The sequence below is a fragment of the Protopterus annectens genome, chromosome 17.part0 (assembly GCF_019279795.1).
Source record: "Protopterus annectens isolate FY-2018-M chromosome 17.part0, PAN1.0, whole genome shotgun sequence".
Taxonomy (NCBI): domain Eukaryota; kingdom Metazoa; phylum Chordata; order Ceratodontiformes; family Protopteridae; genus Protopterus; species Protopterus annectens.
Window position 1 is genome coordinate 152,794,815 of NC_056751.1, and position 27,092 is coordinate 152,821,906.

Below are 27,092 nucleotides of genomic sequence, written 5' to 3' on the forward strand. Positions count from 1 at the left end.
GACTTATCTGGTCAACAAACAGCTAAAATACAAATTTATTTTCTGATGAGCCTTTGTGTGAGGCAAAGTTGAAATTGTCCCTGATTTCACAATGTCCCTGATACTGCATCATGCTTTTGGTCTGTGTCTCAAAATATGTGGTTTTCTGGCAAATCATTGAGGTTTGCAATCACTAAATGAAGACAGATATTTGACTTTTCAGAGTTCATATCTTTCAGAAATGTATGCCACTGGAACAACTGTTACTCTAGCAACTTTCTAAGTATATAATATTAATATTAAATATTTAAAGCCTGACCCTGATTTTGGGCTTTGTCCTTCATTATTGTTTGTGTTTGTCCCTGATTCTTGCACTAAGAGAGATACTATTTTTTTCATCAAAGTCAGATGAGGTTTGCATGATAAAGTGGCTATAACTATGCTAGATAGGGGTGTGGTCTGTTTGTGGATGAAAGCAGTTTACCCTCTAGCTGTTTGCTCAGTTATACATCTGACTTTGTAGGACTAATGCTCATTTGTGTGAAATAGGTTGAAATACATGTTGCTATGCTTTCATCTGTCCCCGATTTCTCAATATGTCTCTGATTTTGCTCTATTTTTGGTCTGTTCCTCATAAAATCCATTGTTTCTGGCAAATTATTGAGGATTTTAGTCACTAAATAATGACAGAGATTTGAGATTTAGACTTCATATCCGTAAGAAAATGCATGCAAATGTAAAACGAGTTATTGTTGTAGCAACTTTCTAAGTATTTAAGAGAAACCTGCCTCTGATTCTGGGCTGTTGTTTTTCATTATTCTTTTTACATTGTCCCTGCTTTCTGTGATAAGAAGTTGAAAGGTATTTTTTTATCAAAGTCAGCTGAGGAATACAGTGCAAAGTGTATATAATGTCTGGGTAGGGGCTGCCTGTGGATAAAAGTACAATGATCTTTTGTATGTTCATTTTAAACAGGCTGTCTATGTAGGACTAGTGTGCCTTTGTGTGAAATAAGTTTTATTTTTACCACTTTCAGACATCTGAGGTGTTTACAATTAACAATTAATAATGGACTATAATTCTGGGCATGGGACCTGCTTGTGGATGGGAACGGATGACTCAGACTTTTCAGGACTAGTGTGTAGTTTTGTAAACAAGTTAGTATACTTAATTATTACTGTTTCTTTATTACAATTGTATATTTGAAATGTATACAGTCAAGTAGTTATAATGAATGAGTATGGACAATAGTGGAACAGAATGGGAACAGTTTGAATGGTTGGTCTTAAATCAGGAAGGTGAATCTAAAAGATCTAAAAGAATATGAGAATTTATATGTAGTCCTTATAAAGTGTGTGTGTGTATTGAGGGCATGGTTTGAAATCCCTCGGGGCCCAAGGTGCATGTAACCCACCACTGCTGTTGTAGTGACAGCAACTATATTTGATGATTGCCATAGCTTAGGAAGAGAGGGTCGGTAGAGTAGGATCAAAGTCTTGAAGTCTCTGAAGAAAGGCTTTGGAAAATCCAGCTCTATTTCTACAGACTCAATCAAGTTTGCAGTGTCTAGTAAAGATATCCACAGAAGACCAAGTAGCCACCTCTAGGATAAACCTTGAGTCCATCATTTTCTAGAAAGCCTCAGAAGTTGAGTGATCTCTGACTTTCTGCAGCAGGCATTTTCCATAGTGAGTATAAAAATTTGATAGCCTACCAAACACAAAACAAACAGTGAGAAAATGGGGAAAACCTCAGTCAAAAAATACAATTAAATCCACACAGACTAAGGTACTTTAGGCCCCACCACAGGGATAGCTGATTTAACAATGAAGCTCACAGAACTTCTACGCTGTATACAGTTAAGGAACAGACACTTTATTTTCCACATTTGATAGCCTGAGACAGCCATCTGGAAATAGTTTGTTTAGAAATTGACCATATTTCTTTTTGCCATCAAAGGATTCAAAAAGTTCATTAGAATTTCTAAAATCCTTAGTCTTGTCTAGGTTAAATCTCTGTTGTCTATGGATATCTATAGTATGCATAATGCATTCTCTGTTTTTGGGTTCAGGATAAAATACAGGGAGATGAATGGTCTGTTCTGAACTAAATTCAGAGGCAATCTTTGGCATAAGAGAAGAGGTGGTTCTAAGACACACCGTCTCCTTACAGAAAAGACAAGAAGTAATGCATAGACATAAAGAAGTGTAATTCAGATACCTGTCTAGCAGAAGTCAGAGCAATAAGTAAAGCAGTCTCCCATGTTAGAAATTTTAAAAAAGCACTATCTGCAAGTTCAAAAGGAGAAAGAATTAACCTCTCATAAACAAAATTAAAGGAGAACCACACCCACAGACTAACAAAAACATGTTTATTTCATCATGGTTTGGTGTTTCATAGATTTTAACACCACTCTGGGACTATTTACAGTAATTCTGAATGCTTGGTCTGCCACCAGGTATCCCACAATGCAGTTCTAGTCTGTAAAAAATTACATCTCACAGGCCTCTTTCTTCCTAAAGCTCCTGTCACTGCATTGCTTTTACATGCATGCACTGCTGTCTTTCAGTCAAAGTGACATTTAATGCCATTCAATGACTCATTAAAACACAAACAGTGTAAATGCCACAGAACAGACTTTCAAAGTGCTTTTTACTACTGCTTCTTTTTAGAATGGCTAAATTGCAGTCTTTTGTGAAACCTGGATTGAACTAATTTGACTCATCTCCCATCCTCCTTCACACCTAACTTCCCTAGCTGTCAAAGTGCTAAGGGTAATTTGAGCTGTTACCTGCTGTGATTAACAGCTCACAGCAGGAGACTTGAGTCATGTACTGTTTCCTTGTTCTGTCCTTTACTTTCTGTATGGATAGGGGAAGGACCAGGGAGCTGTGACATCACAGCATGTGTGGGTTTTTAGGATGGTCATGGTGATGTCAGTTTAGGGAAGGAATTGGCCAGAAAACTACCTGTATCCATTGACCCTGATGACTGCAGCAAGATTTTCCAGGGTGGGATAAAAGTTTTTTTGAAAATGAAACCACCACGGTACAGTAATGTACTGTTATATTAGAGAGAGACAGCCAGTTTAAAATATTTTAAATGCTGTATTGTTGTTTATTTATAGCAGGGACAGTAAACAGGAAGAAAACAAACAGAAAAATTGAGCATTTAATAACATAATTCCATTGTTGTACTAAGAAAGCTGGGATTCAAAGACATTCCAGCAGAAATGGCCAAAAGATGTATGTTTATAGAAGTATAACCTAGGCCAGAATTGGCAATTCACACAAGTACTAACCAGAGGATCCCCCACATAGGATGGGTCTTGTTCTCTTTTATGGCAACAGATAGAAAATATTTTCCATTCTACAAAAAGAATGCTTTCCTAGCGGCAGGTTTTCTAGTCTTTTTTGATACCAGTTGCATGTCTTGAGAAAAAAAAAAAGATTAAATGGGATCAAAATTCTATAATTCTATAAATGAAATTATTAGATGGAGATTTGGAATGTTGGAGTGGCTTAAGGATCCCTTGTTCTGTGTGAGAAGATCCACTCTGTGAGGAAGTTTTTAGTAATTATCCTTGGCCAGATGGATGATAAGGGAGAGCCAATGTAATCTGAGCCAAAAAGGAGTAACCAGAAGCATCTTTGACAAATCTGTATTGATCTTTAGAAGAACTTTGGATGTCAGAGGAAAGGGGGAAGGCATAGAGGAATAGTCCCATTTATGGAAAAGGAAAGTGGATCCATTTTCTAGGCCTTTTTGCAGAGTGTTCTGAAACCGAACTGGTTTAGTTGTGTATTGAAAAAGAAGGTAAACAGATTTACTTGGAGAGTTCCCCACAGCTGGACAATGTCCTGGAAAATCTTTGGGTGTAGCATCCACTCATGATGGACTATCCTGGATCAGCTCAAAGTGTCTGCTACTGTGTTCTGCTTTGATGAAGTGTATATGGCCTGCACAATGAGGCTGTTCTGCATTCCCAGTTCCTAGACATTCATGGCTAATCTGCACACAGTGTATGACTTGGCTCCCCCTTGTTTGTTTATATACCTCATCAGTATGGTGTTGTCTGTTATTACTAAAAGCGGTCCGTGAATCCTCAGTTTTGATACATTTTATTAGAGCCATCATGTCCTTGACATTCATATGTTTGTTCTTGAAATGAGGCTCCCACATGTCCTGAACCTTCATGCTTTGGGACACAGGCCCCCTTGCAGTCTGAAATATCTGTTTTGACTGACTGAGGTGAAGAGGGTGAGAAAATGGGTGGCCAGGATTTAGCAAGACATATAGGCCTACTATAGGAGTTCCTTATTTATAAAATTGAGCACTGGAACCTGGTAAGACCGAGGATGAAGAGGCCGATTCCAAACTGATTTGAGACACCACATGATTTTTCTCACATATAGTCTGGCAAGTAGACTCAAACACACATTTTGAGAAAATCTCTTGCAGTGGACATGCTGTGATGTGGTAGATTCAGATGACTCTTTGTCAGGAGGGAGTTATGTAAATAGGGAGTTGTCTAACAAGCACCTTAGAAACATTAATTTCTGAAAGAGGTTTAAACATATTTTTTTCAGATTTTATTTGCACCTTAGACTGTTGAAACAATTTATGGTGAATGGAAGAGTAGCTAAGGTGTCTAGGACAGATAGAGGCGGAGCTAAGGTGAGGCAGTCATCCAAATATGGAAAAATGTTGATGCTCCAAAGGTTGCAAAAGGTAGTGACTGGGGTCAAGCACTTTGTGAGAACTCTTGGCACAGTGGAAAGATCAAGAGACAAAGATGTACAAGAAAAACCTTGGGGAACAAAAGGTGGAAAGAGTTTGTAAAGGAAGCATTTTGAATTTTTTAACAAATGGAAAGGTGTTTAGTTTTGAAGCTCAAAAACTGGACTTCATATGTCTCCCTTTTCTGGGAACCAGAAACATTCTGTACGAAAATCTTTTGCGCTTTGTGGTGGTGGTGGCACTGGTTCTGTTATATCCTGGGACAGCAAACATGATAGAACTTAGGAAACAGATGGATATAATTTTTGGAGGATAAGAGATCTGCGATTGAGGTTGAGGGGATGCCACTGAAGTATGTAACCATCACTGGCTATTTTTAGGACCCAGTCATCAGAAGATAACCTTTTCTCCAGAAATGAAAGTAACGAGAGAAATGGCCTGCAATTTGGTAAAAATGGCCTAGGGAAGGAGGGGGGAGGAGAGCGGAGACACTGGTAGTTATTGGGCTTTCTTTTGAAAGGAGGGTCTTTGGGGTCTGTCTCTTTCCTTTTTGAATCCATACCTTTACCTTTTCATCTTTTATTATTATCTAGCTGTCTTTTGCTTGAGGGCTTTTTCAAAAAAAAAAAAAAAAAAAAACAAGGACCAAACGAAGGTGGATAATTCCTTTGATATCTAAGAAGAGGAGACAAAAATAGTTGTTTGGCTTCTTCCTTCAGTTTGCTTCTTTCTTCAGTTTTTCACAACTTTTGCAATAGAATTTTCAAACAAAAATAACTGTCAAGGGGATCATTAACCAAATGAGCTTTAACATCATCAGGAGATTTCTATAATCATACTTATGCATTTCTGTGCATTACGGTACCAGCAGTAACAGCCCTGGACAAAATATTTACAGCATTATAAGCACACTTAGTAGTATGCTTATTGACCTGAGAAGTTGAGTTTAACATTTCTAACAAGGAAGATTTAGTGTCAGAATTAGGAAATAAAGCAATGTTTGCTCCATGTTAGCAAAAATAGATAAAATATGCTTTGACGTGAATTTGGCAATTAATAGTGCTAAATGCCACAGTGGAAGATGTATAGTCCTTCTTTCAAAATCTGTCAAAATGCTGACTATCTTTGTCATTGGGGACAGGGTCAGAATCAGAAAAGGCCTTAGAAGCTCTGTCTCCATTCATGCCATCCATAGAAATAATAGCATGGTCTGCAATAAGATTTTGGTAAAGAAATATATATATGGCAGGCACCCTGTAAAATCTGCCAGGTTTCTTAGTGGCAGGAGTTGGGAATTAGGAGAAAGGCAGAAGCAAATGCATCATCCAAGGTCACTAAAACTGGGGCAATGGCTACTGGTTTATCAAAATCTAAATGCAGCAGTTCAATAATCTCTCTTCTGATATTCTGACACCTCCCTACCTTAAGATGTCCCTTCATTTTTGAAAAGGTATTCCTAAAAGAAATTTCATCATGGGGGGGGGGGGGAGTCTGAGGTGAGGGTAGCTTCCTTTTCAGAAAAAAAGGAGTAGGGGAGAAAAATTGAGGGCATACTCCCTCAGTCTCTGACTCAGGAAGAACCTCTTTATCTGAGTAAGACTAGGATCTCTTTCTTTAACTGATGGAGAAACTGGAAGTGAAAGCTGAAGAAACTAGATGCCTTGAACAGACCTTTGGCAAAATTATACCATTTTGTGGGTGAAAGGAGTAGTAGGAGGTGAGAAATGTTTTGTGTTTAGAGTCCTCTTTTTAGGAGTCTCTAGCTTTAAAGGGAGGGGTGTCTGCAGGCCTGACCTCCACCAAAGATCTGGTAATGTCTTCCCTCACCAATGCCAGATGAATACCTCTCTTCACCCTCAGAGATTAAAATCCCATAGTCTTCCTTCTCAGTCAAAGCCTGATGTATGATATGAATGAATGTGCTTATATCCTGAGCCATAGTGTCCTGTTAAGAAAATATGCTACAGAAAACCAGGGAACATGGGCTGATGGCCCAAGGGCTGTGAAATAGCTTAGCAGAGAAGTCAGGCTCTAACCGTTTAAGACACTTATTCTCTATAAGTAATTTTAAAGATTTTTTGCCTATTCCTTAAGGTTTGGGAAGTAAATGAAATGCATATCTTACAGGATCCAGTATAGTGTTGATCCCCGAAACAAAAAAAAAAACACAAGAGGAATGGGTGTTCTTCTAGGGAATTTGTCTACTACACATTTACCTTTCCTGATTGACATAAGCAAATCTGAATAAACTTTTCATCAGAAAAAGGAAGATTTCTCAATGGGGATACTTATCTGCCCAATTTGTACCTCTGACCAACTGTGAAATCACAACGCTGAGCTAACTACATGTCTGCTTAAGTGTACTGTAGAACAAAAAATTCCTGAGCATTCTCATACCCATATATCTCTCATGTCTATGATTAATTGTTGAATGGGCTAACCATCGAACTGCACAGCATCGAAATCCAATCATAGAATGTCCATCCACTGAATGAGCACTTCATCGAACCTGTGAGATGGGGAAAGTAACTAGTTGGCCAACACTTCCCAGTCTCACATTTTCCCACTTTAGTGCAACCTCAGAGTTGGTATATATAGTTATGGGTGTTATGGGGGGCAAACCCACATGCGTGGGTTTGAAATACTGCTATTTGTGAGATGGAGAAGTGTTGGCCAGCTAGTTACTTTCCTCATCTCACAGGTTCGATGAAATGCTCATTCAATGGATGGAGATTTGATGATTAGATTTCGATGATGTGCCGTTCCATGTTTAGTCCATTCGATGATTAAACATAGACCCATATCCCTTTTATAGCAGGACAAACTTGCATGATAAGAGCAGATGTATGGGTTGGAAGGAAGGAGCCAAATGCCTTGTAGACTGTCCCGATGTCATCTGATCCTTCACAGGATATGTCCCACATAGTTACAGCTACTGTAATGGTGATCTAATGAAGAACATCAAACATTATCCAAGCTGTTTTAATTAGAGGGTTTGTAACTAGCTATTTGATGTTGTAATGTTGAATACTGCAAAATGACTATTGCACTGTTACCCAGTCATCCATTAACAGACAAATCAAGGATATTTAATTCTGGGCCCCAAGTTTAATTTAATACTGCATGAAGGTGAAAATTAATATGATACAAATGCAACATCAGTGTGATAACTTTCAGTATTACTGGTGATGCAAGTGGCAGGGAAATAAATACATTTTATGGTGTGAATATTATAAACAGGAGAAATAAGGGAGTTTGGAGGTAATCTTACAATGCATTGCATCTCCTTGGAGATGAGAGAATGTAATTACTATGCAGGTTCAATAAGAATGTGGATATAAAGGACGTGGTTGGTTTGATAAGACAATATAGTTTGTGTGACAAGTCTGGAAGAAATTCACACGAGTGAAGATGTAAATGGAAATAGGTTGATGCCAGATGTGTTATATTTGCTTTAAGTATCAAGATCAAAAAGGAAGCGCAGCACAGAAACTGAATTTGGTTTGTGATTGATGGCATTTCTACATGTATAGTGGAGAGAAGTAAATATATGAGACCTGGTTATCATGCAAATGTAGTTGCAATACATCAAATGTAGTTGCAATACAACATATAAAAATATAGCAGCTGAGTTAGACAAATATATTGGTGAATAGGTTGACATAGAGAAGGAAAAAAAGTAGGAGCTGTAATAATCAGTATAAAAGTTAATAACTAGTCTGCTTAAAGAAATTAAGAGGATGTAAGTAAAAAAATTAGAAAGGTCAAGGTCAGTTTGTTTAGAAAAGAAACAAGAATAATTGAGAAGAAGAGAGTAGGTATATCCAAGTAGGTATATCCAAGTAAGAGAGGTAGTAGATCAGTCAGGTTTGGTACAGGGGCACAACCAGTGTGTTCTGAGGAAATGTTTCAGTTTGTTTTTAAAGAGTGATGTAGAGGGAACAGAGGAAAGTTCGCTAGGAAGAAGGTTCCAGGATTTTCCAACAGCATTAGAGAAAAGAGAGTCTCCAGCCCTGTTGTTTGACTTACAAATATTTACCAGAAGTCTTATGTGATGAACGTAACGTCTTTAGATTGTTGTAGGGGATAATGAGGGTAGATAGTATAGGGGTATTGGTAGGATGGTAAAGGGTTTTGTGGGCAATGCTAAGTTGGTGGAATTTAAGCTGATTTTGTAATTCACCAGTTCATCTGTTTAACCAGTCTGGATTCCTGTACGCATGCGTGGAGTTCTGGGACTCACTATATTTTTTTTCTTTTCTTTTTCTTTTCTTTTTACAGCTGGGGTGGCTGCAGTCCTGCAGTCTAATAGCACAATCTGCCCCTGCCTATGCAAGACTCTAACTGAAGTGGTGCCCCATACAAAACTGTGGGACATTATAGTAAATGACAACCTGAAATGTGGCTTCCATGCATAGAGGATTATAAAAAAAACTCACAAAAAATCAGAATGCTGTATACAGCAAACAAAAAAAAAATCCTTGTTGCATCCACCAGAGTCACCCTTGCCACTTCATACCTAGCCTTCTCTTTATTATTTGGACTAACCTTAGTTGTTTTTTTACTGAAAGTGTGATTAAAATGTTGCCCACCAGAGGGAGTCTGATCATTACAAAACTGCAGAAAGCTTTTAGTCAAACTATGTTATTTTATTTTAAGACATTTTATATATCCTGAAGTGTATTTTAAAAGAGTTTAGAGATTTTGTCTTGAATATTTATTTTTTAATAGAATGTTACATATATATGTATATATAATAAAGTAAATGTTTTACATTGTTTCAGAAACTTCACAAGGTCATGAATATTCATGAATTTTATGGTAATTAACTTTCCACTTTTTTTAACTTCCTGTTTAATTTTATTGGCTAACCTGTGTTTTAGAAAGGTATAAAGTATTATTGCAGTTGTCCATCCACATCTGGTAGAAACAAAAACGCTGTTGTTTTAAAGTGTATGCTTTTATGTAAGTTCTATTTTATATTAAAACTGCTTCAGCTGGAACTGAGGTGGTATCTTTCCTGAGTACCTTGGACATGGTTTTAGTGAATGTTTGGTGCTTTTTGCCATTTTTTTGTGGATTGTTAAACAACATCATTGCAACAATAAGGTAGCTAGATTTCCAACTAATACAAGTCACAGAGTGCATCACTTTTCTGCTTTAAAAACTCCAAATTGGCTATAATTATACCACCAGCTAAATTATACCCAATTTTTCTTAACACGTAAAATTATATATAATCCCACTTCTTGCCCAGCTTTTAGTACAGTTTTTCACCACTATCTCCCAAATCATCGCCTTCAATCTTTTGACAAAAATCTATTTGACATCTATAGGCCTTAGACAAACTGCAGACAAAGTCTGTACTCACACCATGTAGCCAAAGTCTGGAATACAATCTCTTGCATCTATCAGATCAATACGTAACATTCATTTATTTATGCCGCAACTGAAAGGATTCTTGTTAAACTCCTGGCTTTGTACATGCTCCTGTCATGGCTAATAATTTCAACTTCCAAACCTGTAATATATGTATATTCCCTATCTCTTCTTTTCCTTGTTTTATGTATCTTGCTTCCTGTACTCTTAATCTTGCTTTCCCTCTTTATTTCTTGTGTCTCTCATATCTATTCCACTTATCACATCTACCAAATATTAATTTCTTACTCTCCCTTTCCTTCCTCCCCTCCTCCTTATCAGCTATTTGAATGTTCCACTCCTACATTTATTTTATGAGTGAGTAATAAACTCACTCACTTATAACATGTCAACACATTCACTGTTACATCATTGAATTTACTTATTTTGTTTTACTGATGGTACACATGTATTATTCAACACGTCATACATGTATTAATATTTGCCTTCATCTATGTATTTATAGTATATTGTAATAGGATAGATTAATAGGTGAGTACTAGCCTAAGCCATCAGTCTGCAGACCATTTAAGCCTTGCAAAAAACCCTATTTAAAATGTCTCTGTATTCCAAATTTCCTGTAGCCTCAAGGAGTGTATGACAAGACAGACCAGAAGAGAATTTGAGGCTGCCCATCCAATTATCTAGGTTTACTTGAAGGTGGCAAGGGTGCTACTCTGCTTGACATGCAGTGGGAGTTTGTTCTAGAGGTGAGGAATATGTTGGGATATAAATCTATCACTCCAAGTCTTATTTATCTGCTGATGAAGATTTAGTTCATTTAACAGAGTATTTGATGTACCACTAGTTCTGCAAAAGAACAGGAGATGAAATAGGATTTGAGCTTTCATGTCACAAAATGATATTCATAGTTCTTCACAAAGGAGTCTGTAAGAGAATGAGTACAGAGAAGGGGCTGCCAATCTCTCCTGATAACTAAGATTTTTGAGGCCAATCTCTCCTGATAACTAAGATTTTTGAAGCCACTGATCTTTTTAGTTATGAATCTCTGAGGTTTCTCAGGTTGTGTGATGTGTTTGGATAAATATATGCCAAATGGTTCATTATATTCAGTAATGCATCTGTTAAGCTATAACTAAGGGGAATTAAGACTTCTATGGATCTAGTGGAGATGTCTTTGGAAATTAGATCGGCCAGGTAATAGGCTTTCCTAACTACTATGAAGACATGATTGTCAAATGATAAGGAATGATCAACAAGAGTACCCAGATCCCGTAAAGTACTGTCTGATTAGATGGGTGCATCTCCTATATGTTAAGTGCAACTGTTTTGTTTACCAAAATGACCTATGCTACATTTTTTTTACATTTAATTTGAGACCATTGTCTTTGTACTGATTGTGGAACAGTTGTGAGTCAGCTGAAGACGGAATAACAACATCCAGTTTACAGTTATCTGCAAACTTAGTTAACCATAGGCCAGAAATACTGGCCTGAAGTTCTGAGAAATATATGCCAAATAGGAAAGGCCCCAAAACTGAGCCATGGGGTACACCACTGGTAACTTTTTTGCTTTCAGAAGTGGCACCTGCTACTCAAACCACATGGGGTCTGTCAATCAACCAGCTAGCTATCCAGCACACAATTCAGATTTACAAATCTATCAATAATGCCTGCATGGGGAATAGTGTCAAAGGCATTGGCCAGGTCAAGACCTTTCAAAGAAATTAATGAGGTTCTTGAGGCAGGATCTTCCTTTAATAAAGCTGGATTGATGAGGGACCAGGGTTAAGAGATTTTTCCATGTCCAGATTAATGAAGTCTGAGACAATGCGCTACACAGCTTTACATATGAGGCTAGTGAGACTAATGGGCCTGTAATTACCAGGGTCTGTGGTTGGGCTACCCTTGTGTAATGGCATTTCAGTGCCTGCTTTCCAGGCTTTGGGAATGCAACCAGTGGAGATGCTTAGACTAGAGAGGTTATGTAGGGGTTCAGAAAGTCCATATTTAGCACTGATACTCAGGCAACCTGGTATGTTGTCAGGTGCCCATGGATGAAGTATTCTTAGTTTTTGAAAGGGATGACAAAACTTGTTCCATAGTAATTAAAGGGGGTGGCTGGGGTTGTGGAACATGTGAGATAGCTATAACTGTGGATGGAGTAAAGTTTCCAATAAATTTGCTAATTAGGGATTGTTATTTGGTCAGAGAGTGTAGTGTTATTGTATACTGGCTCCAAACACTGTTCTGTGTTAGTTCTTAACTTCCTGACATATGAAGAAGGATTTGCAGTTCATTTTGGTTTTAGTGGCTCTTTTAAGTTCATGCTCAGCTTTGAGCTTCCTAATGGCTCCTCTTTATTAGTTTGCTTAAGTATGCTCTTAAGGTAGGTAGAATGACACCTCTTATATGCACTAGCAGTTTCTTCCACTTGTTATATAATTTATTTATATGGGTATTCCACCACAGGAGGTTGAACTTCTCTTTATATTTGTTGTAAATAGGGACTGCCTTATTAATACAACTATTTAAGTGAGAGTAAAAGTCAGAGACATGGGTAGCAGCTTAACGACAGGATCCTTCAGAGGAGGATTGCAGCAAAATGTATTCAAGTCATCAAGTAAATTAAGAAGGTTTGCTTTTGAGAAGTCCCTAAACACAGAGCTAGTTACAGGGGATGTACCATCAGTTTTAAAATAAAAGGTGACTAAAGTATGGTCTTATTTAACAAAACATGACGAAACATATGGAAATGTACAGGAAGTGGCCATGTTTGTTAGGATTAAATCCAGGATATTTGAGCTCCCAGTAAGATGGTTAACTATTTATGAAACAGAATTAGGATTTATAATGTCAAGGAAGCAATGGGCATGCCAGCCATTGGCAGTGTAGGTCAGAGAGTTAACTGATGGAAAATTGAAGTCACAAAGTAGAAAGGTCTTAGGTTTAATGGGAATTTCAGCTAATGCGTTAAGATGGCTATCATGCTTAGGGGGGTACACAGAAGGTGTTCTAGAGCTAGCTGTGAAATTATAATTAGTCTTGTTTAGGAGGATTTGGACTTTGACGAATATGAGATGATGATATCCTTGAGAAATGCTGATACTTCCCACAAATGCCAGGGGGTCTGAAAACATGATAAAGCATTCTACCCAGGAATAAAGGGAGTGCTTTCACTTCTCTGAAACCATGTTTCTGTAGCTACACACATATGAATGTGCTGAAGTTGCAAGAGAGCCTCAAGTCTGGGCACTTTCTTTTTTGTTAAGACTCCTGGCATTGAGTAGAACCATATTAATGTGTTCCAAATTATAATTTAGAAGGTTGGAATATCCATAAGATGGACATGGCCTAAAGAGGCTGTGTGGGGACTGCAAAGGCTTTAGCCAGAATGTGAAAGCCTTGGTAAGAGAGGTGCAAGCCATCCCTGGCAATGCAGGAAGACTTGTTAACCATCTCATCCCAAGCTGACACAAATTGGAGCCCCCCTAGAATGACACCAACTACATAGCTAATTATTAAAGACAATTATCTTGTCTTTGAATCTCTATCATTCTGGGTAATAGCAAAATATCACTCAAGACCAGTGTCTTTCCTGCCTCAGACACATGCATAGCAACTCAATAATAAACTTTTCCATGTTCCTCTGGGTAGAGTGTCTAAAGTTGTTCACCCCCACCCCACCCCCATGGTTTACCATCAGGTCATAATCATATTTGTCTAGATGGAAGGATTTGAGATCCCTTGTTACATCCTAGATCCTGGCTCCAGAAAGACAGCTGTCACCCTATTCTGATCCAACATGGTGTGTTTGGTGTCCATATGACTTACAATAGAGTTACCTATTAGTAAAACAACACCATGGTTTGATGCCTAAATGGGTGATAAGAGGTTGTAGTCTGCACTCTTGTGACTCTTAGATGTATGAGTCTTAGGTGTGAGTATGAATGATGTAGGGAGGTGTGCTGCTGTGTATACCAAAGTCTGAGGCTTCTTAGTCTTTAACTCGAGAGGCTTAGGCAATGTAGTCCTAACAACATCAGCAAAAGTTGGCTTAGTGGAAGTAATCTGTGCTATATATGTATATGTACTCTGCTTACCGAATGTGTTCTGAGGTGAGAAGGTAACTTCACGTTAGGTAAATACTGACACCTCTTACATACTGAATCGTGGTGAGTTTTTGGAAAGCATGAGGCAATTACTACCCTGCCTCAAAAAATATTGCTATCAGGCTGGCTGCCAGGGGCAGCTCGTGGCATCGGACTGCCAGACTGCAGCCCCCTCAGCTTTAAAAAAGAAAATGTAAATAAAGTACCTTTTTTGCAGCAGAGATGTATTTTTTTGTTTTAAATGAAAATTGTTGGTCTCTCCGAGTCCGCGACTCGGAAGTACGCGCATGCACACTTTAACCGCCTCAGGTTGCGGCGGTTTTAAATAGATTTTTTTTTGTTTTTATTGCAGCCCGGGGCAGTAATTAAGGCATCATTGTGATGCCCAGAAGTCTATGCGGTTCCAAACCACATAGAATTGGAAGGGGCTCGGACTGCGACGTCTGCAGGCACGTCATGACGTGCTTGCTGGGTTAAATGATGCTGATTGGTTGTCGCTCTCTTCCCGGGCTTTATGTGTTGGGAAAAGAGTGAGAACCAATCAGATACTCAATTGTGGGCTTGCCTTGTGGATCGATCGTGACTGTCACAGTCACACGGGATTTATTTTATTAATAATTTTCTTTTAATTTGCGATTGCATTTTATTTTTTTTATTTGGGTGCCGGTATACTATTTTGTCAGCTGTGCTGTTGCTGACTTGCTGTTCACCCTGTGCTGAAGACAGTGAAGATAAGAAAGAAGAACAGAACAGAAGTCAAGAAGAACTGAAGAAAGAAGAAGGAAGACAGAAAAGAAGTTAGAAGAACAGAGTGAAGAACTAAAGTAAGTATACTCTTTGGCTCCCTGATGGGTGTATGGCTGACTCATTGACTTACAGAACTGCTTTATTTTTGTGAGGGGAATGGTAATGGATACAAACGCTGTTTTTTATGTTCATGCATCATATTTCACGCCAGAGTGCAAGAGTACAGTGCTCTGTAACTGAAACCTTAACATTACTTACTGAGGACATACTTGTGCAGTACCTACAAATATTTCCTTCAAGCAGTGTGGTTTTATAAATTTGTATAAAGTAAACCGTTTGCGTTGTTTAATGTTCCAAATCAGACTTCTATGTAACTTACTAACAGCCAGGAAAATGACTACAAAGAACTTGAAAAATGAGACCACAGCTTCCTTTATAGAAATACTGTCAAAGCTGTATGTCATAAAGAAATGTCTGCTATTAAGATGAAAACAAATAAAATGACTACACAATATAGTTGCTGAATAAACCCACTTCTTGCACTGCAGTTCTAATTATAATTTATATTTTATAATTAGAACTGCAGTGCAAGAAGTGGTTTGAGTTGAGTGCTGCTTGTTTTTCTTATACTTGATTTTGACTGGCATTCCATTAATGTATTTAAAAAAAGTAAGTTATTTTTTCATGCCTCACAACCTTTTTTGTTTCCATCTAGATATTAAGCTGTCATGCAGCCAATGCATCGAGATATTTTTATTCTTCTACACTTCATTTTGTCTTGATTGGACTCTCATAATGATGGTTTGGCACCCAGGGCAGTATATTTAGTTTTTGTGGTTTGCTACTACAGGTGTGTGTGTGTGTGGTAGGGAATAATTCAGGCTTGAACCCTGTACCTTGTATGCAGGTGTTAAAGACCTGAATTCCCTACCCACCACCATTTGTAAAAAAAAAATTGCAGATTTTTGCCTCATATTTGATCTGATCTGTTCCTCATAATATCTGTGGTTTGTAAATGTTGCAATGCATGATAATTGATGGTGCAGTGGTAGCATTGTTGCCTCACAGCTGCAGGTCCTCAGGTTTGATTCTTGGCTGGGGTGCCTTCTTTGTGGGGTCTGTATCTTCTCCTTGTGTTTGTGTGGGTTTGCTTTTGTGTCCTCCCATGTTACAAAGACATGTCTGCATTATTTCTTCCTGGGCCTCTGCTGAAAATTTTTTTTTGTTCCAAGTCAGACTGTCCTGATTAACAAATGTTAAATAAAATTGACAGGCATTTGAATTTCAGACTTCAGGTTTCTGAATGTTTAATTCTTTGCATATTTGATGGTGCAGTGGTAGTATTGTTGCCTCACAGCTATAGGTTTTCTGGTTTGATTCTTGGCTGGGGTGTCTTCTGTGTGGAGTCTGCATCTTCTCCCTGTGTTTGTGTGGATTTTCTCTGGTGCCCTGTCATTTTACAAAGACGTGTCTGCAGTATTTCTCCCTGGGTCTCTGCTGAAAATTGTTTTTGTTCTGTCAGTAGTAAAATTGACAGGCATTTGAATTTCAGACTTCATGTTCTTCAGAAAATACATAGCAACACAACCGTAACACAACCTTTTATTCTAGCAATTTTCTAAGTTTATAAGATGAATATTTGAAATTTGTCCCTATTTTTGGGACTGTATTCCCCCATGATTGGCCTCGTCCAGGTTTTTTGTGCTAAGGTTGACAGCTATGGCAAGAACTGAATTCACTGAATATGTCTGAGGGCTGTATTCCCTCATTACTGGGTTTGTCCAGGTGTTTTGTACTAAGAGGTTGACAGCTGTGGTGAGAACTGAATTCACTAAATGATGGCCATTTAAGTTTCAGTCTTCCTCTCTTTTACAAAGCAGCTGATTTGGCGTAGTGGTATGTTGATCTGACTGTTTTGCACAGGGACCTTGGCAGTAAAATGTATGGTGGTAACGCAGCATTTCTCTTTCACAAAGCAGCTGATTTGGCGTAGTGGTATGTTGCTCTGACTGTTTTGCACAGGGACCTTGGCAGTAAAATGTATGGTGGTAACACAGCATTTTATTCTAGCAACTTTCCAAGATTATACAAGCAATGTTTAATGTGTCCCTGTTTTTTGGGCTTTTGACCCCCCCCCCCCCAATACATTTTGGCTTTTTCCAGTTTTCTTGTGCTGCGAAGTTGAGATGCAGTTGAGTATTGAGTAGATTTTACAAGGAGTTGAGAGCTGCAGGGGAACAGAAGCTTAGTGTTGCTTAAAATAAGTTGGCTTGCCTTGTTAATAGCACAACAGGTTGTGTACTTGCTTTTGATGCAGAAGGCTGTGGGTTCTACTCCCACAAGGGGTGGATGCTGCCGTACTGAGAATGTGCTCCTTGGTGAAGATACTAACTATGAGTCCGTTATCAGTTTGCCATCCATTTCCTCTTGCAATATTACTAGCTTATCATTTTTTTAATGTAATATAGGCAATTTATTCCTGAGGGGCAACAGACACTTTATTTTTCGATGAAACCATGAAATATAAAGGTGTTTGCTAGCAGCAACCTCTTCATTAGTTACAGATTTCTTTAATGTGGAATTATTTAGATGACTTTTACTTCTTCAGAGATTGTGCATATTTACTGATAATGGGCTGTAGAATTGTGCATATCTACTGATAATGGCGGACTGTAGAATTGTGCATATTTACTGATAATGGTGGACTGTGGAAGTCTGAGTAGACTTTTATGATAAATGTTCTGAACTGGGCAGTTTTGCCATTATGGGTGCATGCGTTTTGTTTCATTGCTTACTGGAAAAATGTTCAAAACAAATTTAAAACGCCCTCTAACAACTGTACTGTATTGTACAAGGAATATAATTTAGTACAGTGAGGAAGGTGTATCAAAGAGCACATGTATGTTTCATATGCAAGGGGCCTATGATTTGAAAACAGCCCAAAATTAATCTTTATCTGCCACTGGCAAAATGTATTTTCTTTGAATGTGGGTTTCAATGCTGTTTCAATGAATGTGAGTTTCAAGGGCAGAGAAGTTTTAATGCTAAGTTTTCATTGTGAGACTGCATTGCTTTGTTTAGCAGATGACTTGGTGTTTGTGCTGTAAAATACAAAATAAAACTTTCAAATGAAGTCCGACTCATCATAGAAGTAAAGCAGTATGCACATTAGTGTTTATGGTAAATGGAGTGAAATAGCCAAGTAATGGTTAATTGGAATGGCTGCAGAGGCTCCATTCAACCATGATTTTGTTAGGGGGGAAGGGCAGCAAACTCAGACAGGCCCAGCTGAACTATACCTCCCAACTGTCCAGATTTTCAAAGAATGAATAGATTTTTGCTTCTTATTTTTGGTTTGTTCTTCATAAAATTTGTAGTTTTCTGGCAAATCATTTAGGAATTAAGTCACTAAATAATGATACACTGAGTTTCAGACTTCATAACCTTCAGAAATATGCATGCTAAAGTAAGAACTGTTATTCTTTCAACTGTCTCAATTTATACAAGAGCAATTTTTAGTACTGTTTATATGTTCCCCCAATATATTTGGCCTTGTTCAGATTTACTGCATTAACCGGTTGAGAGGTACATGCAAATAAATTGCTTTATAGAATTAGGCATAGCCAACCTCTCAACTGTCCCCGATTTTGGCTCAAAATGTTGCTCTTCCCCCTAATAATCCCTCCGCAAAATAGCAATTTTGGAAGAAAACATGGAGGGTTTACAATTAAGAAATAACTGTAATAATCAAAGTTAGAGATTATTTGAAATGCATGTAGATTATTTTATTTTGTCAGCTGCTCAAGTTAGCAGTACTAATATTAAAGTGCCCCTTCTTTGACAGGTTCCCAGCTGTATTGTGTGGCTATTTTATATTTTTGCATCACATTTTTGGTCCATTTTTCATAAAATTGTGTTTTTTTGGCAAATTAGTGACAAATTACTAAAGACTAAAGTTAGAAATAATGACAGACATTTGAGTTTCAGATTGTATACCCTTCAGAAAATTCATACTAATGCAAGACCTATTCTATTATCTTTCTAAGTTTATTAGAGCAATATTTAAAAAGTGTCCTTATTTTTGGGCCTTTGTCCCACTTCTGTGTATTTCTTTGTCCAGATTTCTTGCTCTGAGGTTGAGAGGTATGACAAATGTGCCAGGGCCATCACAGTCAGCCAGAGACATTTCAAATTGTGACATACTTGTTGCACCCCACTCCCCTATGTAGTGACTCTGGATGTGTCCAAGCAAGGCAAGGAGTAGTTATGCAGTGTAAATGTGCAGTGTCCCCCCCCCATCCAAGGTAGACACAAGTACTACAGTGGCTTTTCATCTGTCCTTGATTTTGCAGAACGGTCTGGTTACTGTCATATTTTTGTACTGTTGATTTATGCTTATTACTCAGATTTATGCTTATTACTCAGAAAGTGTCTGTTGCTCTGTGTTTAAGTAGCAATGCTTTAATGACCATAAGGTAAGCTTGTCTGAGATCATAAGATGCAAATAAGCTTTAATAAGCATACTGTTAAAGAATTGCCAACATTGAAAGCCTTTCTGTTGTTGCCATGCAGAGAATACTTGACTAGCTAATGTATAAGCCTTGGGTATTAAAGGACAGGATTCCATTATTTTAAAAAGCTCATTACACTTGTTTGAGACTTCCAGTCATCTATACAGACTTTACCCGTAAACTAAACAGAATGCCAATCATGTGTGGTCCATAACCTGTACAGTAATCCTTTAAGCAATGTATCTTGAGCTTGTTTCTTGTTTGCTTTTCATTTTTTACTTTGATCATGTTTTCCCCATGAAACAAGTAGATAGTTGTCAGGCAGCAGGTCTTTTTTGGATAAGAAACATTTTTACAAGTGGGGGCATCACAGAGATTTCTACTTTCAGCATGTTACTTGGTACTTTAATAAAGCTGAATATAAATTATAATTAGAACTGCAGTGCAAGGAGAAGTGGTTTGAGTTGAGTGCTTCTGGTTTTTCTTATACTTGATTTTGACTGGCATTCCAGTAATGTATTTAAAAAGTAATTTATTTTTTCATGCCTCACAACCTTTTGTTTCCATCTAGATATTAAGTAAGCTGTCATGCAGCCAATGCAATGAAATATTTTTATTCTTCTACACTTATTTTTGTCTTGATTGGACTCTCATAATGATGGTTTGCCACCCAGGGCAGCGTATTTAATTAAAGTTATTTTTTGTGGTTTTAGCTCCTCCCCTTTCTAGTTGACCACACCCCTTCCCATTGACCCCCCACCCATTCAGCTGTCTCCTGCAGCCCCCCTTTGATTTGAAGTCACCAGCCGCCACTGCTGGCTGCAGAAGGGGAAACAAGATGACTGAGGAGAGAAAAAGGTGATAAACTAGGATAAAATAAGCTGTGATACTGTAGTACTAGCAATGTGTAAAAAAGAAATGTAAAAGTGACAGACTATGTATGGTCAATAAGGAAATCAGTAACTGTGGCAAATTCAACTAAATAGCTTCACCCAATAGGCTAATGTGGTTTCTACCTAGTCAATAAAAACAATCAACAATGGGTAGTCTAACTCAATGGAACAGTAATAGTTACATATACTCTAAATGGGTAGTTTCAAGTGCAGTAACAGTATAGCAGTCAGTCAAGTATTAAAGGTATATCACAAAGGTAACCTTGTATTGTGGTACTGTAGAGCAGTAGCTTTAAATACTGTAATGCTATAGTAATTAGAACAAGCAGACCAGCAACGACACCAGTGATCAAAAAGTGGAGTCAGTTACTAGGATAATAAATTGATTTTTATATATCTAGTATTAACAACAAGCAACACTGCAATGTTATTTTAAATATTGTCAGTAGTAACATTGCCAAAGCAACAAGGCCTGATTCTGAAGTATTATTTAAATTTAGTATCACTACAGTTAACAAATCAAAAGTGAACAGCAGTACAATACCAACCAGGAGAAAAACTGCAATGATGTTTAAACCCAACAACGCAAATGCAGAACAAGAATGATAATTTCAGCAACATGTTCATGACAAGTTTAGTTAGTAAGTTAATAAGAGACAATGATTTCCTCTGTATGAAATAAGACAGTATAAACATTTGTCACAGTAATGCAATAATGTTGTGAAAAAGAAGGAACTAATCTTTATATCATATAGAACAAAGATGAGAGGGTCCGCGAACTGTTGTGGACTAGGTTGCCTTGTTAGATACCTACTAGGATGAAGACTGGCTCACACTACTGCCCTAGTGTAGCAACTTGCTGAACAGACCAAGCCTTCTGGAACACTGTAGACCCAGTCCTAGGAAGCCGATGAAGTCCTTGTAGTGCAATGTATCAGCACAACCCAGATGAAAAAGGGCTTTGTATTATTGTCCTCTTATATAGTCTTGTTGTCTTCAGAGTAGCCCAGCACAAAAGAATGTTGTTTTAACCTATGCATATGTATCTTCTGTTCTTATATCTGTGGAGCTTTTCTCTGAAGGCCTCCACTGAAAATGGACAAAATTATCCCATTGGGCTTTCCCAGTAGACAAAAATCAATAAATAAATAAGCACAAAGTGAGGAAGCGATGATTGCAATTCTGAGTTATTACTTTGTGAGTCTAAATGGTAGATTTCATAATGTACTTATGTACCTTATAGTTTAAAAGAGCATTCATACAGACTTTTTTTTCTAAAACCAATGATCTGACTGGCCCAATTTAATCAATTTAATTATAAACTATATATATATATATATATATATATATATATATATATAGAGAGAGAGACACACACACACACACACACACACACACACACACACACACACACACACACACACACACACACACACACACACACACACACACACACACACACACACGAGATAGACATTTGATGTAAAAATCTTTTACTGAAACTGATTGTATGGTTCTTAAACGTTTCAGTAAGTGACTGGGTGATGAAACTTTATCATACGTGTATTTTATTCTTTTCTTGTGTGTGTTTGCATTTGGAATTTTTAGTTCAAGTATTTAAATCTACAATACAGTTGTTTTATCTTTTTTTTTCAATTGCTAAATTCAAGTTGTTGGCATTTTGCATAGTACTGTTTAGAGGAAGGTTATATATACACTATGTTTAGGTCTGCATATAAAAAGATAAAAAAAAATAATGTGGCAATCTCATCTTTACGTATATATGTGTGTGCTCTATATATATATATATATATATATATATATATATATATATATATATATATATATATATATATTTATATATAGTCTGCATATTTATCACAAACACTGGAAAATACTTATTTATGTTCTGTTTGTTTTTATATTTTGATTGGTCTGGTATCTCATATCTCATGTTTAAGTTAATTTAAGAGTAAATAACATGCCTAGAATAATAATGGTGCATTTTACAAAAAAGTTTGATCTGAAAATACATTTTTCTCCCAGAGTTAGGGTTACCAGCTGTCCCTTTTTGGGCAGTTGTGTCCTGCAGAAAAAAATGAGAAATCGCAAATGTCCTTGAGATTTTAGGCTAAAAAATATTCCAAAGTTTTCTTTAATAATTGCATAAGACTTTTATTTTATATTTGAAACACCTAAATGTTATATAAAATAGCATAAACAACTCAAATGCTATAAGAATAAGCTTTTAAATTGGCAAAAAGTGAAGCTCTGTCCTTTGCACTGGTTGCGGGAATGTTTTGCTCTGCAAAATCTCAAAAAATATCCCACTTTGGGCATTTAAAAAGGTGTCAACCCTACCCAGAGTACATAGAAAAATGTTTCAGTTGCGCTACATCAGTAAATCTAAATTAATGAGTCAAATGTCTGCTGCTGAACAAATAGAGCCAAAATCCAGAACAGGGTGATGAGACAGAATTAGCTTACAGGAAGCCAAAACATTTTAATACACTTTAAGTTACTTTGGATCCAAATAATGGTGAAATGGTTAGCTGTCTCAGTTCTAGTCATCTGGGTTTGAGCTTAGCCTTTCCTGTGTCTAGATGAAGTCTTCCAGATAACTAATTTCTTAAAGCCACTCAGGCTGATGGCTACTTTATGTTTTGATGTATATGTGTTGGGAGCATTTGTGTGTATGTATATATGTGTCTGAGACAGAGAGAGAGAGAGCAATGGTTTGGGCTTTTCTGATGTTCTGGGTGGGGGGATGAAGTCTATCTTATACTAGAGTTGTTTGTTACCTACCCTTTTTTGTAGGGTAGTCCTAGTTTGGTCAACTGTATGCTATAAAAAAATAGAAATTGACAAAGATCCTTATAATTTAGGAGGGAAATAATCTTTTCTAACTTTTTTCTAAATTTTGTTGAAAACAATGATACCATATCTGAATCACTTAATGTGACACGAAACAATACAACACACTTAGTTCTATACAACTAAGTGGCTATTTTGGTAATAAAATGAAAATAAGTGTTTTGCATTGATGGTGCCTATGGCCTGTTCTGAAAAATATCAAGTTTCAACAATAAATGTTCAGAATTTTTTGTGGCATAAGAAATCCTATTTTATATTGACTGCTGTTGGGTAGTTTCATTGAATAGATGACATTATTTCTGATAATGGACCAATGTGCAAAAGAAGAATTACGCACTGATCAAGGCACACATCTTGGGGTTGTGTTCTCTTTTGCCAAAGTTCATTATTGCCAAACTTGATATACTAGCACCCTCCATTAAGTGAAATCAGTTACTATTTCCGGGACATACAGTAAATATATACAGGGGATGGTGGAATCCTGATGAAGTTCTACAAAATATTTATACAGTTTTATTGCAGATAATAACACATACACATCCTTTGCATAAATGGAAATGCATTTTTAAAAGGACCTCACTATTTAAAATACATTTCCCTAATAAGATTTTATTTTAATTTAGAGCTAACATTATATTCAATGGTCAAACATTAGAGTCCCAGTGCAATATGAATTATAATTATATTAATATTATATTTACTTTTCTTTTATAATTAATTCCTTATGCTTATAAGTCTTACAATTAAGATTTATTTATTTTATTTATTTAGGTTTGAAGACCAGGGAAGTCCACTGGGCCGAGAAGAGCCTGTTTTCAGTGGAGGCCCGGGAAGAAAAGCTCCAACATATTAGAGTTAACAATTTACATAACAAATTGCATGTTACAATTAAAAAACAGAGGCTTTGTACAATATTAAGTTACCTATTGCAAGCTGCAAAGGAAAAAGAGAGAAAAATGATTTGTGCAGAACATATACTGACATTTCAGAGTGTGCAATACAGTATGCAATGAGCTCTAGTGAGTTAAACATTTAAATACAAGGTAGCTAGGCTAGCTCATAGTGGAGGGTAAAAGTGATTATATGCACAGAGTTTGAGAGGAGAGCTCTTTATGAGTGGATATAAAGCTATTAGTTATTTTAGTTTAAGTGGATGAAAATGCGTAGAGAGAGTACAGAGGAATATGTTATGTTGGGGCATGGCAATGGCATTTCCATTTGGCTGATAGGTGAGATTGTACTTGGGATTTGAAGTTGTTATGGTTAGGAAGGCTGTAAAGGAGGGGGTGGTTCCATTGTTTTTACATAAGAAACTAAAAATTGGAATAAATAAACAAACCAGATAAGTTACATATCCTTACCTGTTGAGTATCCATACTTCATTGCTGCAGGTCAGGCTTGAAAGTACTATCATTTGATCTGTTTCTGGCTCCAGAGATAGAAACCATTTCCAGAGATAATCCCATTCCTTTTCTGTGCTTGTTGCAATACCATAGCAAAATACAGTTTTCTTTAGGTACTTAGGGATCCTAAAATAAAAAAATTATATTGATATTTCACATTAAACTGATTTTCTGAAAATATTTAGTGAATACAATTATTACACTAGATGATTTAAAAATGGAACATGATTGTCAGGGATGGTCTGCCACTGCCAGCAATATGTAACAGAGGACTGGCATTGATGGGGGGTTGAATCATACCTATGCTAAACTGAATGTCAAGTGGATATGTGAGGTCAGGAGCTACAGTCCTTGGATCTGCTAAACTGTCCAAGTAGATCTACTGGCTACCAAAGGTATGGTCTCTCATTTCATATCCCCTGGTATTCAGTGGGTTAAAGTAAACAAGAAAACTACATTCAGATCTGATTCAATAATCAATTTGGATTCAATAATCAATTTACCAAATGCATACTGGTCCCAACAGCATACAGGGAACATGCTCTGCTGTCCTGTTCCTAGGCTTCCACTATCCACATGCAGACTAAGAGTACACACTAAACACTTGCAGAGCTGAACCTTTAGAATAACATCCCAGGCCCCATTCTCACTACTCTCACTGTAAATCATAGAGTCTTCAAGTGCCCCTTGTACATGATAACTTCTTTGCAAACAAACTATTATTTATGTATGTAATTACAAACACAATTCCCAGTGAAGGCTGGCAGAGTTCTCCAATTCCTACAGTTATATTTGTTAGCATGGTAGTACTGGCACCATGGTAGCTAGGGCTAAAGGCCCAGTCATGCCATTACCTGCCAATCTAGAATTACCCAAATATAAAGTTTAAAAAGAAATGTTTCACTTGTAGTTCAGGTGAACTGTCTAACTGGAGATGGAAGCCATAGCTTGCCAATTTACAGTACTCAATACTCCCCTCAAAAAATAAATAGCAGTAATACATATATAAACAATAAATGACAGACACAAGACCTTAAAAGTAAATAAATACAATCCTACTTATCCAATAAAAAAGAGGTTTTTATGGACTAAATATGCAGAGATCAAAACAGTGCACAGAGCATGAAAAAATCAGTTATACAGGCAGAAATGTTTAAAGAAAATATCTGTTGAAGCTAGATAAATCTACAAAATCTAACTAGCTTAATGAGATAGTGGTAGGCATGGAGGGTAAAGAAAAGTGGAGAAGTTGAATGTTATACTGAAGATGGCAATAGGACAGTGTAGCAGAAAAATGGAAGTAGTCAACTGGGTGTGAGGCAGGAGCATAACCCTGGGTTGGTTATATGATGCATAAGTTGTGCTTAAACGTTGCTATGGCTTCTTATCTGTTTGAGAGTTACAGGAAGAGAATTCCACATTTTGGAGACATTTGAGGAGTATAAGGCATCTCTAAATGAGCTGTGTGATTTGGTAATTTGGAGCAGGGCTTGGTCTGTAGAATGTAGAGACCTGTGAGGGTGCATATTTGGAGAATATTGTAGAGGGCAGGGCATTCATTGTGATTGTTGATAAGTTTATGGTCAAATCCAAGTTCGGAAAAGTGTAACACGTGAGGCAGCTCTAGCCAGGAGAGTTACTTTAAAGCCAGGCAGTTGTGGGATTTAGTATGCATATTAATTGCACATTTAGCTATTTTACTGTAACACTGATTCAGAAGGAGAAGTAGCCAGGGACCATCCCTTGCATCACTTCCTTTTCCCAAACAAATGCAGGCATAATTACATTACATCAGATTACATTTGTTCCTTTCCCCAGAGGAACAATGGATACTACAGTACAGGATACATCTATTAGTTGTTTGCATATCAATGACTGCTTCCTTTTACAGTTTTGGAGAGCTGGTTCTTTGAAGTACACTTTAATTGCATTTCATGCACTTTGTTTTCCTGTCTTCACTACCCCATGGCAGTTAACACTGGGCACACTACCACAATATAATCTGACACTTCACAGCTTGTGACAGGGATGAATATGGTGCATTTGCTTCATGACTAGCACAGGAAATCCAGTTTACATTAAATAAATTCATGACAAAAGTAATTTATGAGAAGCCTGTCATCTGGCATAGAAGGATTAAGCTCTAATTGCAGCCCATTAGGCCCATGTTCAGATAGTGGCATGGGCACAGCGGACCCAGAAGGGAAGGATGAGCTTTTGCGGCTGACATTAGCTTGCACATCCTGGGAGGGGGAAGGTAAAGCTCAGCATATTGTAGACACCTACCAGAGAATAGGTTACAACACTGGAGGAGCTGTGTGCTCCTGAGTCAGGCATGATGTAGATAGGAGCAATGCACATTATTCTCTGCTCAGGTAGTCATTGTGACAGCCAACTACATAGAGGGACTAGGAGGGATGGAGCAGGACCTTCCATTAGACCAATCCACTGACCC

At 37.3% G+C, this 27,092-nt stretch overlaps 1 protein-coding gene across 1 annotated transcript in view; it reads right to left on the minus strand.

Moving 5' to 3' along the window:
• LVRN (laeverin) overlaps positions 1-27,092 on the minus strand; it is a 1,030,506-nt gene that overhangs the window by 218,255 nt on the left and 785,159 nt on the right. Inside the window, exon 17 of the mRNA XM_044059628.1 lies at positions 24,596-24,763. Within this exon, the coding sequence (XP_043915563.1) occupies positions 24,596-24,763 (168 nt within the window). The remainder of the gene's footprint in view (positions 1-24,595; positions 24,764-27,092) is intronic.